Source organism: Anser brachyrhynchus, assembly GCF_964034855.1.
Source record: "Anser brachyrhynchus genome assembly, chromosome: 10".
In the NCBI taxonomy this organism is placed as follows: Eukaryota; Metazoa; Chordata; class Aves; order Anseriformes; family Anatidae; genus Anser; species Anser brachyrhynchus.
Window position 1 is genome coordinate 5,717,067 of NC_137705.1, and position 14,669 is coordinate 5,731,735.

At 40.7% G+C, this 14,669-nt stretch overlaps 1 protein-coding gene across 3 annotated transcripts in view; it reads right to left on the reverse strand.

Moving 5' to 3' along the window:
- The window catches only part of TAFA1 (TAFA chemokine like family member 1), a 222,734-nt gene that overhangs the window by 32,411 nt on the left and 175,654 nt on the right, over nucleotides 1–14,669 (reverse strand). For all 3 annotated transcript variants that reach the window (XR_013955505.1, XM_080605930.1, XM_080605931.1), the window contains exon 3: nucleotides 13,795–13,935. Coding sequence is in view for 2 of the 3 variants with exons in the window: in XM_080605930.1 (XP_080462056.1) it covers nucleotides 13,795–13,935 (141 nt within the window). In the remaining variant the exon portion in view is untranslated. The remainder of the gene's footprint in view (nucleotides 1–13,794; nucleotides 13,936–14,669) is intronic.

The following is a 14,669-nucleotide window of genomic DNA, read 5'->3' on the forward strand; positions in this document are numbered from 1 at the left end:
TTACATTTAGGAAAGTAAAAAAATAAAGAACATCAGGATAAAAATCCAGCAAAATGCAATTAGTACTTCCTCAAAATGGCACAGATGTCTACCAAAAACCATGTATTCATAACGGTGGTGAAGGTGCAGTGTAACAGGTCATTAAGATCCAGTTGGTTCTTACAGGATTTCTACAAAATCAAGAAAGCCTATGTATTACCTTGCATTTTTAGCACGAGCCAGTAAGAGAGATCAGCGTGTTTTATTTGCTTCTTATCTCACAGCATGTAAAGCAGAACCTAGCAAATGCTTCACAGTTAGCAATTTATTTGATTTAGGAATGTATTTTCTGTCCACAAACAATCTGCTCACTGAGCGTGTTCATTATTCTTTGGTTATTTTAGCGCTATTGGGTGAAAATTTTCAAAAAGGGGACAGTCTGCTCTCCAGCTACTGTGGTAGCATTTTGGGCATGCACTACTGACAGTTTGTTAGCTGGGCTGAAATCCTCCCATCTAAACCATAGCCAATTTATTCCTGTAACATTGCTTCCTTACAGGTCATCTGTATGGATTAGACCTGAGACCTTGGGGATTCTTAAAAGCAAGAATTTCTACTGCTATTTCTATTGGTTTAATAGTAATCCAATAATAAGTAATTCTAATCTCCATTTTCTTTTTAAATGCCAGACTGTTTTTCTTTATAAATATAGAGAGGAAAGGGAAAAAAACCCTAATTAAAGAAGTTTAAATCAGCAGGGTAAAAGCTCCTTACTGGGTTTAATATATAAAGGCATTCACATGCAGGTATTTTCTGCACCAAATATGTTTATTTTAACTACTAGGTTGTAATATTATTAGCATTTCTGCCCCAGATTTCTATATTGCATCACATGCAGAGCCAGGGTAGGTATTTCACACCACTTCTACTTGCCTTTCTGGGACCGGATTCCTCACCACTGAAGACCAGGAAAAGAAATTCACGCTCAGCTCAGGCTGCTGGTGGTACAAGCAACTCACCAACCTCACACTTTGCCTTCGGCCTCCCCAGGCTCTACCGAGCCAGAAGAGCCCCCAGGTGGGAGGTGCCCACAGCTGCTCCCAGACCTGGTCCTATTGAACCTGGGCAGGAGGCTCCCATGCAGGGCTCACACCTCATCAGAGCGGCTGATTTGGGAAATGAGCGCAGGGCAGCGGGAGGCTGCCAACACTAACTTCCTAAAGGTTAATACTTACCACCACGGTTTGGCTGATATTTTCAAAGATGCCTAAAGGGAATGAATGCCTACTCCCCATTAATTTTAATAGGAGCTGGGCAGACACAGTCCTTATAAGGCTCTGATTATTTCAGCCCATTACCGCTGGCGACATAAGGTTTGGTGTTGCAGGAGGCCGATTACCTGCTGGGAGCACTGAAGCCAATGCAGCTCCCCTATTTTGGCTTGAAAACTGAATATGCAAAATGCATGAAGAGCGTGGCTACACCTACCGTAAATAATGAGTTTAAAATTTAAGTGGGTCACACAGAAAAGGTCTAACCCAAAGTTTGTTACAAATAAGTGTTTGTGATTACTTCAGAAATGTACTGATTCAACACAAGGCACATGTGCAGTTGTTTTCACTGAAGACCTGTACATAAGGGTCGCTACATTCAGAGTGTAAGCTTCTAATCTGTGTTGTCCATTTATTCTTTTTATTATGAAACTGTATGAGTTTTCAAAATGCTTTCAGTAGCAGGCAACGCTAAATCACAGATCTGGGTGGCATGTAATTACATTTAAATTTTAGGGATTTTGAATTCTCCCCTACTCATTTTATTTACCAATCCTGACTGTACACAACATATTTAGACCATATCCACTGTAATCACAGATAACTTCTGGTCATAGTTTTCATCCTGCTGTGTGTTAATGAGCAAGCTCAGCTGGGAAATCTGCAAACTCAAACCAATACTTTTTGTTAGGATCCTCATTTATGGGCACCAGGGATCATTTGAAGAATGCAAACCAGAGAGTAAGGCTGTTATTTACTTAATTCGTGTGTGCAAGTGCTGTTTTTCACAATGACCACATAGAACTTGCAAGCACTGTTTCAGAGGATTAGTAGAAATGGATTCTGCAATACTGCCTCATTATTGCTCATCCAGGGAAGTGCAGTTCTGCCATCACTGACAAACAGAATAGATTAAAAAAATCTAAGTCAATGCTTAACAATGGAAAATTAATCTGTTCCACTGCTCAAAGTGGTTTATCAGCATGGTATTGAAAATAAATGGATAAAAGAAAAGATATCAATGTTGGCCAACCAAACAATAAAAAATTACTGTATCAAATAAAGCCAAACTGTAAGTAAAGCCTTCAAAATGGGATGAAACTTTTCCATATATCTGCTTGGCAATTTTGTCCCCTTTTCTTTTACTGTGAAAGTCACAACATTGACAAAACAATTTTGTTTTCAAAGATTGCATTTCAAAAACCATCACACAAGCCCCCCCAGACTTCACCCTTTATTTGATATGAACTACAGCTGCCTGAAAACTGTTGGTTTTTTTTTTTGTGTCAAAGTTAGTCGATTCTTGCTATATTAAAGAGAAAAGATATATGCAATTAGGTATCTAACAGATGAATGAATTCTTATGAGTCTGCTCTATGGCTCTTTTTCCTGAGTTCTATCTGTCTGTGGTACATCCATTCTTCGCCAGTATGCCATGGTGGCTTTTATCAGACAATAATCTCTTTGCCTTTGTGGATATGGCAAAACACTCTGTAAGCCTCCCAAACTATCTGGCATTCCTACAAGGAAGCTGTTACCAACCTCCTCCAATAGTTAGAACTGTTCTTTTAATTTCCAACCTACATTTTACTATAGAGAGTTTATATCTATTAAATCCTCCATTGTTTTCTTTGCCTTTCCTGTTCTTGCTCCTTCATCCTTTGCTTCGATGCCCTGCAGCTCTTTTCTCTCAGCAGAGGCTGCCTGTTCTCCTGAGCAGCCCCAGCCTTTCTCTGCACCTGGGCCCCAAGACAATCCATCTCCTTTCTTGGAGCTGAGCACCCAGAACCACACATCCATCCCAGGAAAGGGCCATGTGACGGAGAAGCATTACACTTCTCCAGCTCCACCACAAATTCCTCACCTGATTCCCTGCCTGACATTCGGATGAACCAAATTCATCACAATATACAGACAAACAAGAGAAATGAGTAGCACCAGTGCAATAATGAGGCCAGGCCTTTGCTACTAAGCTGAATCCCAGAGGAAACATAACCTGTCTGAAAGTGTTCAGATTTTCTCCTTTACTGCTTCATTCCTGTGCTCTTTGGTTCAAAGCACTGGTCACCCTCCTTTCCCGTCTTGCTCTGAGCAACAGGTATCTGTGTCCCCAGATAATGATCTCACCAATGTGATGTAAATGTTCATTACACTAATGGGCTTTTATTTATGTACTTATCTATATATTTATCAGGGACTACAGGTGCTCTTGTTTTAAAATGTGTTCATCCACCTAGCAATTTTCAAGAGGAGGGAAAGGAATTTTCAAAGGAAATAGGGTTAATTTGATATTTGCAAAACTACATTAAATACAATCATATTTGATGGTACTTTGCAGAGGGTTTTTAAGAAAAAGAAGAGGGCATTTTCTAATAATAAAGCCAATGTAGAGATATGTTTTCTACTCTCATTTGAGTTAATGCAAGATTTGCCATTGTGCTCAGTTAGGACAGTGTCATTTGCTTCTCAGTTTCATTGCAGAGTGATGGCTTGTGCTGATGTTTCACCTTGCTGTTTGTGAGTCCTGGGCACATTAGGAAGATAGATAAAAAAATACGTACTGACCATGCCCATGCATCTTGAAAACCCTGCTGTATGCTTGCTGCCTAGGAATTGTAATCAAAAGGAAATGATTACACAAGACCATGTATTATAAACAATCCATCTGCTTGCAGAATAGCTTTTATGTACTAATGACAGGACAGAATGCTTAAATCTGTGGAGTACAGCTCCTTTCCACACTGCTATCTTTTGCACAATAGTTTCAAAAGGGAGACAGCACTTTAAAATATTACTGAATTTTGCCATTCTGCATCAGCACTTGTGCTTGCTTAACCTTGAGCAGTTATTGCAGTAAACTGAGTGGTCTACAGAAACACTTAGCTACCAAAAAGGAATAATGCCTTCTTTGAGCCACCGGATTAGCAAACTGCTTTCTGACATGTAGGTATAGAGACCTGTTTCAAAATCTGCAGGGTATGTACATGCTGAATAATAGACTTCCTTGGCATAAAGGCTGAGATTTGAAATAAACTCCCTGCTTGCAGTGTACTTACTTGATCCTACATGTAAGGCAATTCTGCAATGTTAATGCATGAAAATCACTCAGAACCAGCTATGGGCAGACAGACTCCAAGAGGTTTGGGTCCTACAGCTACCTGGCTATGCTCTGAAAGAAGCAACAGGAAACACTTGCGTGATCAATTTTATGGATAATCAATTCTCTGAAATCAATTAAACACTTGTTAACTTGTCCACCTTTAGTTGCAGTGGCCGGATTAACTCATGTAGTTTAACATAATGGACAGTCCCGGGGCTAAATTAGTGACTCTCATTCGATCTCACTGAATGAATAAAAAGAATTAATGATTCGTATTCTTCTTACAAGGATCTGGTCATTGTCTCTTTAAAATTGCAGTGTGCAATAGCTTCGGGTTCTTGTTCCTTAATTTAAAGAGAGCACACTGCGTAGCAGGGTTTTCCATTTTTACTTAATCATCCATTTCTTTTGTGTTCAAATCCTAATCCTACAAAACACATTCAAGCCTCATGAACTAGCTCCTTGTTTATAGACACAAGGTAGCTGTGAAAGAAAAGACTTCATGCTCTGCAATACTCTGATCACGTATTTCTACACCACATTAGAGATGCCTGTAGACAAGCTGCATTTCATAGCCCTGGCACACAGAAAATACAGTATCTGATGCAAAAAAGATGTGAGCCTGTGCAGAATTAGCCATTGAGCAATATGGCCCTTCCTGGCAAAGACAAATTATCAAGATTTGGTGCAAGGGGATATACTGCAGATGCTTACTCGACATCAATGTTTCTCTAAGCTCCTCTTGGCCACTGTTTGGATGCCTGCTTGCTGCAAGTGGAACATCCCTCAGCATCACTGAAGATTTTGTTTTGGCCATATGTGCACAGACTTGCATAGAGGTGAGAGGGGGCTGTTGCCCTGTCCTGGGCTCATCCAGGCTGGCCCATGTAGAAGCCTATATGAAAAAGTTGCAAAAAGCCCTTCTCTCAGTTGTTATCTGTGCTTGGCCAGGCAGCACACACAATTTTTCACTACCTGATCTCATGGGGCTCACCTGCATGGCCCTGCCTGTGGCTTTGCCCCTGTGAGAGAATTTTCTCTCATTTAGGCTCTTTTCCCACCCAGCTTGTGCTTCTTTTTCCCTATGGTGCCCGTGGCCCTCCATGCCTGAGCTCTCTGCCTCCAAAACCCCTCGCTGGGCTCTTTCCAGTGCTGTGATTAACACTTAATGCTACCTGGAAGAGAAGAAAACTCCCACTGCTTTTCCATTTAGCTTCTAGCTGGCTTATGAGAAGTATTTTAGAGAAATGTTATTTTCCTCTGTATGGAGGTGAAGTAATTATATGTTCCTGTGTGTCTTCACACTGCTACATGGCCGTGCTGGTCTCTAATTTCACCGTAAAGGCGCTGGTTGTACACCTTGGTTGGCTCTCCTCCCTCTGTGTCAGCACTGAGACCTGTCACCTGGAGCATGGAAAAACGACTGCCCCTCACGCAGATGCTGCCACGGCTGATGGCTTTTTTTCCCTCTTTAAAAAAAAAAAAATAGAAAAAGAAAATGTTTTTCCTGTGGAAAAATTCATTGGGATTGAAGCGAGTGTTCTGCACTTCAGGGGTGGATTAGTCAGCTCTTCTCCGGGCTGGATATTAAAAAGTGTGGTTGCTTTGCTACGCGGGAAACCACAATGTCAATTGGAAAAGAAAGAAATATAAGACATAGGTAGGGAGATAAATTATAGCGGAGATGAAGATGTACTCACATAAGCCCCTAGTCAGATGATCTCATTAGCTGCACTGTCTTCACACCAGAAAGACGCGATCATCTGTCTGCTTCTCCCTGGTGCCCCGTGGAGGTTTGCAGGCGGCACAAACAATGCAGACATGGGGAAGGCATAGCGCAGCGCCCTCACTACAGATTTTGGTTCTTATTGGCTCCAATTTGACCCTTGAATATCCTCCCGTAGCGTATGTCAACCACTGGGAACATATACCTACACTTCTGCACAGCACCGGGTGCTTTGGTGGGTCATCTGTGTCAGGATGACCCTACATAGTGTGCACAGGGTATACAAAGCCATACAGACATGGATATATACATATATGCTTTGCACATATGCTTGTTCAGGGAGAAGTGTGCCCACTCTGCTCTCCCTGGATGCTCATTAGTGGGCTGGGCTCAGGAAACCAACAGGCTCCAACACTGGACTCAGCTCGGGGGCTGGCTGTAATTTCAGAGTGGTTGCAAGGGCGCTTCAAGAAGACGTGTTTCAGGACAAAAACAAAGTCTGAAAATATTCCAGTAGAAAGTTAGGCTTCTCTCTCTCTTTAATAGTACATGTGATATGATTTTTTTTTTTTAGCTTACTAAATGGGTGTCAGTAGGGAACAGATACATTTTTTTCCTCTTTACAAATGAAGTCATCTGAATTCACCAAATCAGAAAATACGAGTCTCCTGCTCAGTTCCAGTGGTGCTGCAGAAGGACAGGGCTATAGATTTTCCCAGGAGTGTGAAATAATTCACCAAGCCTGCTCGTTATTCATACAGACAGTGCATTAATAATATGGGACCCTGAGATCTCCTCTTATCTAGGCTGAAGCACAGCTAGAGGGATGAGAAGCTGACTCCTTCAGTTGCAAAAAACATCTTTTTCCCCTTCTTTCTTCAAGAAATAAGAATTGATTGAAAGTATTTTCACAGAGTGGAAAAAAAAAAGCTTTTTGGTGATACCACCTAACGTACACATAAGATAAATAGAAAGCTATTGGCCTTGTGATGGTGAACTGTTTTCACTTGATGTAAGTGCTGATAGATACAGGATTATATCTAACAAAGTCTTTGCTAAGGAGCTGACCCAAAGTCAATGGAAGTCTTTCATTTGACTCTGCAGGGCTTGAATCTGGCTTCCACTCCAAGGAGAGCTAAAGAGTTTCTGAACATCCCATCCCCTTCTTGTCCGGTGCAAGCTGGGGCAGCAGGAGCACCACAGGAGGATGCGCAGGCTGAGAGCCTGCTCAAGTCCCCTCAAGGGGATGAGCTGCACCTCTGCTTCTACAGGAGCGCAGTGCTTTTTAATTATGAATGCTCACTCCACAGTCGGCATCTTATCCATAATTTAAAAATAAAATAAATTAGCTCTTGTCAACAGCGTGGCTGCAATTACCGCCTGCCCAAGCAGTGACCTACCAGCCACGACCTTTTCATTTGCAGGCCCTGGGTGACAGCAAGGAGGGCAAATGCCAGCAAAAGGAGCAAGTGCTGATGAAAGCTGTCCTCTCCCTGCTCCCACTATTGCACAGGGGAAAAATAACTTGCAGTACTATCAGTAGCATGTCTGGAGAGTTGTGTGGTGCTGGCCCAGAGATGTACTAAAAGTCACGGTGCTCCCAAGAGTCATTAGGACTTGTGTTCAGTTTGTTAGCACTGTCCAGACAAAGTCTGATGTAAAATCACAGGGCTGTGTGTTGGCTAGTGATGGATAATCCTCAAACTAATAGAAATCTGAAGTATGTACATGCATGTGAATATTTCATATATTACAGAATGATTTGAAACTTGATGTGATCCAAAGCCAGTCTGGCAGAATGGGAAATATTGGATTCATTTCATTTTATTGTTCTGTATCAGTGAGTGATTTCCCTTTTCCCTGATGCATGGCTCATATAAAACAGGCCAGCAGCAGGCATGGAGAGTTAGCACACTAGTCCTGCTGCCTGAGAGCTAACAGTTCAAATCCTGTATCTGCTGACAACATAGACTGGGATCATCTCAGACCTTAGCAGAGACGTTTCTTATGGGAATAATTTATAGGGAGAGATAATGCACAGCACTAGGAAAAGTTTCAGTAACACCTTCCTTCTTTCTCATTGGCTTTGACCAGTGTTAAAAACGCCACATTTCCTAAAATCCTTGGCAACATACACAACCTGTATGATGGTTCCTTCTTGAACAATTTCAAAAGCCAGTGCATGTGCTTTTTTGTTATTCCATACCCCACGGTCCAATCAATTTCACAGATAATTGTATAAGAAATACTGAGATTGCCTCTGAAAGAGCTTGAAAGGGACTGGAAGAAGACTGAAGAGAAGAAATTTAAGCACTACAAAAATGTGTGTCTGAGAGCATCATTAACCATAACACAGTAAACTTCAGTATAGATGAACAAATATGTATTATTCAAAGTTCTTGAAGAACACATGGGAATAGCCACCTACTGACTGCACAGAATGGCCCAATACCACTGTAAATGATATGGCACCATGCACATTATTCACTGTGTAAAAGTGATGGTATTAAGATTATAAATATCTTGTATTATTATTACATTTTTTAGATCAATCGTATAAAATATTAGAGTTGAGAAATTATTACTAGAGCTTTTCCGTTAACAGTGACTAGGAATCCCAGGGGTTTACTTGGCCTCCACTCCCATTTTCTTCACACTTGCTCTTTGTGACCAGGCCCATTTACTGATCTCCTGGAAGGAATGTGTGCAGCCACTGCAAAGTGTGGTAGAAAGCAGAGGTATACCTAGAAAGAGGATGGGAGACTTCCAAACAGGAGAATTTTCAATGAGAAAATGTAGAAAACGTGGTGACTCCTGTGTATGCTCAAGCATCCATGTTGGGTATACTGAGTACCGAAATGAACTGTTTCCAAAAGAAAAAAACATCCACCAACAACAAAAAAGAAAAAGTGGCCATGAGACTGTTTTCCTAATGGAAGCAACTGAAGAAAACTGCAAGTCATGTGTAGACAGCCCATAAAGAATTAAAAAAAACCACCACCACCACCACCAAAAAACTACAACAAGAACAACAACAACAAAACCCACCAAAAAGACTAAAGTGTACTAATCAATTCACGGCTGCAACTTGCTCATTGTTGCTCTCTAGTCCAAACAGCCAGCTTTATTCACACCGCAGAAGAAAATCTTAATCCATTCAGAAAGGTGACTTCAATTTTTAATGAAGATTAGATCAATGAAGAATGAGGGGTGGACATTACAGTCCTGACCCAAATATGACAGCGTCAGTCTAACCTTTACATTTGATACTGTCATAACAAAGTTATTTTAAAGTCTGCCTGAAGTTATCAAACCCCATACGATGCCAAGTTCTAGCAGAACCACCAAACCTCAAGCAGCCTGCAGCCATGTATTTTAAGAAAGTGTCCTGGGTTGTAACAAAGCAAAATCAAAATAAAAACAACTTTTTGTTGATCTTTTCTGAATGCAAATCCTTCACTGAATAAACATTTATGTATTTTAAGAATATGCTGAGTGTACCTAGAAAAGCTTCAAACAGTGATTTTAAAGGCATTTAAAAGCCACTTTTTTTCATTGGGGTTTGCCTGTGTTCAGTGCTCTGCATACCAAGAAGGAAGATAGTGCAGAAACAAAAAACTCAGCAGAAATGATGAACAAGATAAAGAATCCCTCCATGTTACTCATGAACAATGGAGAAAAATCTTGGCCCCACTTAGTGTAAAAGATGTACTGGTAAAGGTGAAAAAAATTATTGAGAAAGACAAATATCTATTAAAAAGGGATAAATACCTGATTTTTTCTTTTTTTCTTTTTCATTTTAGCAGATTCTTTTAGTGTTATGTGGAAAGATAGAAGATTCACTTATTAAGGGAAATAACTAGAAGCTGTTGCCTAATCTTTATGCATGGAGATGAACAGAATTTCTAAAGGATATGGGTTTGACACCTAACAGGGTCATCAGTATGTGCCCACTGACACCTGAGTGCCCTCGTAAACCCACAGAGACCATTGCAGGAGGAGGAAAATTCATGGGTTTCTGAAATTAGGAAGACAAGCTGTTTGTATGTAAAGTGAAGGAGGGTATGAATTCAGAAGTATAGCTAAGAAAACCATGCAGAAATAGAGCGTCACACTAAGGATCTGCAGTAACAGCCAAGTGAGACAGAGCAGGTCCATCAAAGCACAGCCTTAAAGGGATCTGCATGCTGGTCTGAGCTGCAAACTCAAGTCCTGGGTGGCCATGGCCATCAGGGGGACGATGGGCAGGACATTAGAGCACGGGTTTGCTCTGATAGCTTCAGCCAGCCAGCACACAGGCTATGTCCACCAGCACTGTTAATACTCAGCTGCACAGGTCCCACGTGCTCCATAGGCAGAGGGCTGGGGAGCTTCTGGACATGCTTGGCACTGCTTTTTACCCCCCCGAAAATGGGACAGTTCCATGCTGCTGCAACAGAAACTGAGTGAATCCATCTGGGACTTGCTCTAGAGAGGTATTTGGGCAAATGGAGAAAATAATAACAGACATGACAGAGAGCTGAGCAGACTAATGCCCATGGTATATGCTGCTGCCAAGTGACACACAAGATAAATTGGAAGAGGGAAGGGAGCATTCAAAACAACCCTAAAAATAAAAAATAAAAAAAAATACTGGAGCAGTGAAGGGAATCATGAAAGTAAATGTGCAACAGAAGAGGCGATGAGAAATAAGAGGCTGGCTTCTCTGTTTCATGGCAAGGTTTGGCTTTTGTTTTGCTCTCACTGTTACTACACAATTCAGACAGATTTTAGGACAATATTTACTGAATCACAGAATAAACAGCAAAGAATAATTTAGAAATTCGGAGGCTGCCTTGGCCTGGTCCCATTCTATCTTTTTTAATATGAGGCCCCAGAGGAACAGTTTGCGGGGCTTGGCAGGAAGCACTTCGTGGGGACAGACAGGAACTTGCTGTCCCCTTCCTGCCATGCGCATGGCCTGGCTTTCAGGGGGATGGCTACATTTAGGAGTCTTATGTACTACGATGGTGTGCTATCCACAATGAGATTTCACAATAAGAGACAAAAGGGCCATTTGTCACCCCCGATACTTACTGAAAAGGTTACAGTGACCACGGCATATAATTGTATTCTCCTTCCTACACAGCCCAGCTGTGTCCTGGAGCAGTGGCTAGTAGGAGTGCAGGGAATGCTGTCCCTCCTCTGTGACATGAACTCAAAGTGTCAAAGCATCGGCCTTGATGAGGTGTTTTCTGATGCAATTGGGCTGGGAAGCATCAAGAACTTGATTCTGATCCCATTAAGTCACAATTTGGCCAATGGTACAAATAGGGCTAGGCCGAGGTTCATTTTTATTTTATTTTATTTTATTTTATTTTATTTTATTTTATTTTATTTTATTTTATTTTATTTTATTTTATTTTATTTTATTTTATTTATTTTATTTTATTTATTTTATTTAATACACACAACTAAACAGCTATCAGGTGGAGATGGCTCAAGGCAGTCATCAACCACAGATGGGAGGAGACTGTTGACATGGTATCTCCCAGTCTCTGTCACCTCAGAGGTGGTTGGCATGTTTGGCTGTGAGTATACTGCTGTAACCTGAACATCCCTGATGTATTTTTAAAGTATTGGACCCAAACAAGCTTTCTTAATCACAGATTGTGGCTTGAAATCATAGGCAATGTAAAATGCACCATGGTTAAAAGGTCTTAATCCTTTCACTAATGTAGGTAAAGAAGGTAAAAAGTTGCAGATGACATTTTAAAATGTCCTGTGCAAAAGAGACAGCAAATCCCAAACCTTTATGTGAGTTAATGTATTGACATTCACAAGTCTCCCATGGGAAGTTTCAGGAGTTTTGCATTAGCAAGGACAGAAGAGCCAAATAGGTCAAAACTTTGACTTAAAACAGGTCAGTATGTCAAAAGTCACAAAGCAAAGTCTGGGATAAAACAAAGGTGAAAGAAAATGTCCATTCTATTAATTTTTACAAGCAGCATATTGGGCTTTTGAACTGTTCACCAGCCATCCACAAAAGAAGCTATAGTCTGACTACAACAACTAAACTTGAAAGGGGAAGACATTCCTTTGTAGTTCACGTTTTCAGGCTTTGAAGTCACTGTGAGTCTTACCAGTGACTTCAATGGGACTAGCTTTGCACTTTTATATTAGTCATTGTTTTATCCTTACTCCTTTCAAAATTCCAGACAAAAATGTTTCTTTTTATTGTAATCCTGACAGAGCAATTAGGCACCGGTCCACACCTGCACCCGACTTTTTTTCTTAACACAGCAGGAGCTCCTGTCCTCTGAACAGAATTATGAGATCTGAATTAATGGTGTCTGCTCTATCCGGTGCCTCTGTTTCTCATGACCTGCCAAAGAACATGAAACTCTTCAAGGCTTGTACGGTTGATCTTTGGTTAAGATCCGCTGTAGGTTTCACTTATGGTTTTATGAGTGCGCTCAACAGAAATATATATATATATTTTAATTGGGTTAACTAAGCAGTAAAAAAATGACAGAATGTGGATTAAAGTGCAGTCATTCACAGGTCCATTCATAGCACATTTTTAGTCATGAATTCAGAAGCAGAATAGCATTCCCGGCGTAACAAGCTTTAAATGACTGCCTCATAACTTAAAATTCTGAAAGTATTTTTGAAATTATGCAACATTTTCTTTCAGTCTTTAAAATATAAGCCAAATACATATTCACCACGGATACTTGCTGAGAAAACTTTAGGTTCTCATCTCTTAAAAGCACTCCCTGTTTTTCATCTTCTTAGTACTGAATGTGCAAGCCTCCAAGCTTTGTCTATAAGGTCTTCCTGTCCTCAACACCCAACAATTCTCCTGTCTCACTTTGGGCACCAAACATTTACCATAAAGAGCAGCGAGGAACTTTAAAAAAAAAAAAAAGTTTCACAAAGCTGCTGCACAAAGGGATTCCTCAACACCCAGTGGCTTGTTTGGGAAGGGGAACTGATGGCACCACTTACTCCCTGTCAATTCGTAATCAATTCATATTGTGCTAAGCACATCCAAGCCACAGCTGGCTCCCCCTTGCTGCCTGGTTTCACCTTGCAGGGGTGGCAGGGGAGCCCCAGAGAGGAAGACACCTGGTTGAGCTAGACCTGGGGTGCAGCATTGAATCCCAAATACAAGTAACCTGGTGTTCTTGCTACAGCAAAAAAATCCCTGTGACTGACAAGATTCAACACCAGTGAGTTCAAAAGACAGAGTTTTTTTCCTAGCTTTCTCTAATGTTCATTACAGAATAAGACCACGGCATTTATTTATTTATTTATTTTGCCACTGACTTTTCAAATGGCTAATTAAATCAAAATGAATGGCTGTTGCCCTTTGAAATATTTATGGATCAAAACTAATGTGGCACCGGGAGGCTTCTTGAAGTGATACATGGGATAATTTCATCTAATTATTTATTAAGGGCTCAATCCTGACACAGAATCTGTTATACTGATCTGAGTGGCTGCGCTGAGTGCTATACTCATATTTTTGAGAGTAAATCTTGACGTGATCCATGTGCATAGTACCATGTGCTATAGTAGCAGGCAAGGTGGTTCAAATACATGCTTGTGCTCATAGCTTTCCTGTTTCATTAAACAAGACAACACAACAAAATTCCTGTGCATACTCTATAGACTTAAAGCTGCTTACTGGTTGGTACAGGTACAGACACATATATACAGGAGGAGCTACTTGCCATCAACACAGGAAGGTCTGTTTCTTGTAGTCCCAGCCACTTTCCCAGGTAGACAGGAGCATTTTACTGTTTGTGATCTTTCCTCAATTCGATTCTTATTACAGCATCTGTGTGCTGCTATAACTTCACACGTTCCTCCTTCTGGCAGGAAAAAAAAAAAAAAAAAAAAAGGAAAGAGAGAGAATATTGACACTCTGATTAGGAAGAATAGCAGTGGCTAATCAAAGCACCTGGGCATGCTACTGTCTCTGCACAGTTTCTGTGCAGCTGGGATTACAACATTATTTCTCCCATTATGTGTGAGCAGGCATGTGCTGCTATACTTCAGTTGTAATAGAAAATGCAGATAAATATCCCTCTAGAGCAGATATTGTTTGCTTGTCATATATTAGAAACTTCTCTGACATCAGTAAATTTTTGGCGTAAAAAAAATGGAGTATGCCACAAATATAGGTAACATGATGCTTATGTTGAATGCATAAGTGCAATAACTTTTGGCTGATTTTATACTTGTATTATTGGAAGCCCTTTCCCCCAAATATTCTCTCGTACAAGGACAGGGGTTAAGGGAATACATCTAAAAATAACCTTTTTCTCTAAATATTTGATTCTATGCCAGTATTCATCCTTTAGTGGATGGCAATCAGCCTCTCCAAATCACTGCATGGTGCAACAGCCTTTCTATTTCCTACCCCACGCATAAAACTGGAAGTTTTAAGGCAGAAAACATTCCCTTTGTGTGCAAGGTCACCAGGCTTAATTAGTCTTCTCCCTCATTGTCCTTTACAAACATTTGCAATGGTTTTGTTGGGAGGAGAACACAAAGGAGTGATAGACAGAGAGGTGGTGCCTTAGGGTTTATGAATACCTGGTAT